This window comes from Triticum dicoccoides, chromosome 4A (assembly GCF_002162155.2).
Source record: "Triticum dicoccoides isolate Atlit2015 ecotype Zavitan chromosome 4A, WEW_v2.0, whole genome shotgun sequence".
NCBI classification, from domain to species: Eukaryota; Viridiplantae; Streptophyta; class Magnoliopsida; order Poales; family Poaceae; genus Triticum; species Triticum dicoccoides.
In genome coordinates this window covers 629,969,438-629,973,847 of record NC_041386.1, presented here as the reverse complement: position 1 = coordinate 629,973,847, position 4,410 = coordinate 629,969,438, and the positions used below count along the sequence as shown (strand labels likewise).

Sequence of the window (4,410 nt, the reverse complement as noted above, 5' to 3'; positions counted from 1 at the left end):
GCTGGCGGCGCAGGTGGAGCCGCAGGGCGTCGCGCGACCTCGCAGTAGGAGTGCGCGGAGGACTCGCTCCCCGAGTCGAGCCAGCGGTCGCCGGAGGACACTCGCTCGTCGAAGAGGGTCACGCCGCGTTCGGCGAGGTCAGCGCTAGAGGACACCATGAGGCTGGGGGACGAGGAGGAAGGTCGGGTCCCGCCACTCAAACCAAGGACATTGTAAACGAAGAGCTCTAGGGAATTTCCCAAGGTGCAACACACTACCCACTTAGATTTCTTCTCTTGTGTAGGTCTTTTAGTGCTCGGTCATCTAGTCTTCTCCGTATGGATATCTCGACTCGATACGTCGGTGTTCATTAGTCTCTGCTACACGTGCTCATTCTTCATCTTGGGTATCGGCTGACTTGCAATCCTTTACGCCATTCGCTGGTTTCCTCGGAGGATCTCAAACGGCTTTCGGTCGAGGGCGGAGGACTTGGGACACGTTGCGATGCTAGCAACTGTTTTTTGTTTGTTTTTTGAGAATCTCCAGCCAGCAATTGTAGAGCCGTGAAAGGGAAACTCTGGTATCGATCTTTATCTGATTAAGGAAGGTCCAGGTGGTGACTGGCCGACTTGGCTAATGCCAAACATCTTTAAAGTGACTTTCATCACGCTAGCGGCACGATTTTTTTACTTCTTTTTGTGCGGGTGCACTAGCCGCATGGCCGTCATGGAAATTAAAGTGAAAATTGCAAACTTCGAGGAAGTGCGTGTGATGTGAAGCATGAGGCGAGGGAATCAAATTGCGAAGCACACGGTGTATCAAAAGCTGATGCTTCTCTAGACGAGGGGCTCCACGAACCGTGGTTTTTTCATGGAATAAAACTACTGTAGTTTATTACACCCCTCACAAAAAAAAGAAGAAGAGAAACATGAGGCGTGTACTGTATGTACGACGAGAGGAGCCCTCGTGGTTGTCGCCGGCGAGAGCGTTGACGCCCACGTCGCGACGCTGGATGCATGCCACACCTCATTAACTCCACTTGAAAGACCTCACATAGCTCTACCTCAGTCTGCTACGTACGCACGCACGCGCCCTTCTGACCATCTCCTCTCCTCTCCTCCTCCACCCTCGTGGAAGCTGCTCTTGTTCGGCCGGCGACCGATCGATGGCGGCCGCGGCGGCGCTGGGACCGGAGCTGCTGGAGGAGGCGCGGGCGCCGGGGTTCGCGGCGTGGATGCTGGGGCTGCGGCGGCAGATCCACCAGCACCCGGAGCTGGCCTTCCAGGAGCACCGCACCTCGGCGCTCGTGCGCGCCGAGCTGGACGCCCTCGCCATCCCCTACGTCTGGCCTGTCGCGCGCACCGGCGTCGTCGCCACCATCTCCGGCGGCGCCGGCCCGGGCCCCGTGTTCGCGCTCCGGGCCGACATGGACGCGCTCCCCATCCAGGTCCGTACACCGACCACGTCCACTAATGATGGAAACAGTAGTACTAGTAGTATTACCGCGAACACGAACGCCATGTGGTCGATTGATTCTTTCCGACATGGCCCGTACAGATTTTGTCAGCAGACATTTCAATCTCTGCCCCCAACACAAGCTCATCAATTTCTTTCCAACATGAACATGCTTGGATTTACTGTATAATCCTGTACTGTAGTATTGTACGGTTAAAAAGGACAGAAATTCAGGAGGGCAGTAATCATGCGAGGATGGATATTTTTCGCACCAAATTGTACTCCGTACTATCTACCCATGATACGTTCCTTCTCTGAAAACCAATTTTTTAGTGAGGATCACGAGATTTCTGTGAACCAACCAAGTGATCACTGTATATAGGAACATTGTGGTTGCGTGTATGGTTTTGTGTGCCGTGCTGATGCAGAAACTACTACCAACGACACAACACACAGGACTATTTTGATAGCGACCACCAACAAAATTAAGCTGCAGCTTTATCGCTTGTTTGCAAAGTCATCTTAGGATTTTTTTTATCAGTAATGTTAAAAATCTGATGTCAGATTTTTAATCATGGCAAATCAAAGGTCTTTCATGAAAAATCTAGATGTCACGAGGATGGCAGTTTTCTTTAGCAACCATAACAAATCCGTGCCGGAATTTGTCATCCCCGTGACAACTAAATTTGCCATAAAAGATGTTTCGTTGCCATGCCCAACAATCTGAGATTGATTTGTAGCATCCTTTTTTCTTTACATGATTCCGAAAACATGGGAATACCAAAAAAATAAACACAGAATTTAGACATGATATTATGTCTAAAATAGAGTATCGTGAAAAATATAAGGTTTTCAGTCTTTTCACGAAATAAGAATAGGAAAAACTCAGGATTAAGAATAGTCAACCCAATGTTTTTTGAAATTCAAAACGAGGCAAAGAAAATTTTCCCTTTCGTTTTTTCTCTCTCCATTTCTCCTATGAATCATAGATGTCCACCAAACAACTTTGTCTAGCTAATTCTTGTAGATACGTGTGCATGCCATTGCAATTGATTGATTTCTATTGGCGTGCGTGTAGGAGATGGTGGAGTGGGAGTTCAAGAGCAAGGAGGACGGCAAGATGCACGCCTGTGGCCACGACGCGCACACCGCCATGCTCCTCGGCGCCGCCAAGTTGCTCGAGTCCCGCAAGGACGGCCTCGCGGGCACGGTGAAGCTCGTCTTCCAGCCGGCGGAGGAGAGCCACGGCGGCGGGTACCACGTGCTTCAATCCGGCGTCCTGGACGACGTGGCCGCCATCTTCGCCGTGCACATCGACACGCACCTCCGCGCCGGCGCCGTCGGGTCCAGGCCGGGGCCGTTCCTCGCCGGGTCGGCCCGCTTCAAGGCCACCATAACCGGGAAGGGCGGCCACGGCGCCATGCCGCACGCCGCCGTCGACCCGGTCGTGGCCGCCTGCTCCGCCGTGCTCAGCCTGCAGCAGCTCGTCGCCCGCGAGACCGACCCGCTGCAGGGCGCGGTGGTCTCGGTGACCACCATCAGGGGCGGCGAGACCTTCAACGTCATCCCGGAGTCCGTGACGCTGGGCGGCACCTTGAGGAGCATGACGACGCCGGGGATGCGCTACCTGATGAGGAGGATCAGGGAGGTGGTCGAGGGGCAGGCGGCGGTGGGGCGGTGCGCGGCGACGGTGGACTTCATGGAGGAGGAGCTCCGGCCGTACCCGGCCACGGTGAACGACGAGGGCGTGTACGCGCACGCCAGGGCGGTGGCGGAGAGCATGCTGGGGCCAGCGAACGTCAGGTTGTCCCTGCAGATCATGGCCGCCGAGGACTTCGGGTTCTACGCCGAGAAGATCCCGGCCGCCTTCTTCGGCCTCGGCGTCCGCGCCGGCGGCGAGGAGGACGAGGTGCACCACGTGCACACGCCGCGCATGGTCATCGACGAGGAGGCCCTCCCCGTCGGAGCCGCACTGCACGCCGCCGTGGCCATCGAGTTCTTGAACAAGCACGCGCGTGCTTGTGCTACGGCGTCGCGTCCCGCGGCCGCGTAGGTGCTCTGCTTTCGCCTCTGTTTCTGAAGGGTAAAAGATGTGTTTGGACTGCGGATTGGAAGGTTTGCCCCTGCAACAAATCTGGATGAACATTTCTTTCGCGAGGGATCTAGATGAACATTTTACCTAAAAAAAAGTCTACCTGAATATTGAAGAAGGCCAGTCCAATGATAGGGAATTTTTCTACCATTTTCTGTTCAAACAGGAGTCTGGATCCATTATAAAAATTCATTAGAAATATAAAGACCATCATCATAAAAAAAGAAGTACCGGGGGTCTTAGAACTTGCGTCACATTTTCAATTTGATGCTAGAACTTTAAAAATATAGTTTTGTAGTCACTTAACTTGAGAAAGTATCCTGTGCAACGACAGAATCTGTGCACCTGATGCACCAAGGACCCATGAGCCGTCGGATGAAGAACAAAGGGACAAGATTCACTGCTGTGGTGGGCTGCTTGCACATTTGCAAAATACATCTTGTACTTTTGTAGCCCGCTCCTTGTTTTTGCATAATGGAGCAGAGCAGGACAAAATCTGTTCCTTTGCAAACTAATTTCGCTACATCTCTCATTCTTTTTTTTTTTGCGGGACGCTACATCTCTCATTAATTTAATTGTTCGCGAGAGCTGCTACCGAGAGACGAGGAGTTCATCTCACATAGCTATATGCAGTCACGCCATGTCCTCTGTTAATTGCATCCGTGCTATGTATGTGCAAAGAAATGTTCCAACACCATTCCGGATGCCTCATAGCTGATGCTTTGTACATTACTTACAAAAAATAAAATAAAATAGAAACAGTAGCAACGGACTGGGCAGAAACAAACCATGAATAATCCAGTTCATGACTTGAAAATCGCATCACCGATTGATTGGACATATGTATAACTTGACGTACATATTTGGCATCACAAATTCAGTTC

At 52.0% G+C, this 4,410-nt stretch overlaps 1 protein-coding gene across 1 annotated transcript; it reads left to right on the top strand.

Annotated features, from left to right (window-relative positions):
- The first annotated feature begins 944 nt into the window (after positions 1 to 944).
- LOC119287534 (IAA-amino acid hydrolase ILR1-like 4) lies at positions 945 to 4,017 on the top strand. The gene is made up of 2 exons (XM_037567087.1): positions 945 to 1,426; positions 2,513 to 4,017. Exons 1-2 carry the CDS (start codon positions 1,145 to 1,147, stop codon positions 3,485 to 3,487), a joined length of 1,257 nt encoding a protein of 418 aa, XP_037422984.1. The 5' UTR covers positions 945 to 1,144; the 3' UTR covers positions 3,488 to 4,017.
- The last annotated feature ends 393 nt before the right edge of the window (positions 4,018 to 4,410 follow it).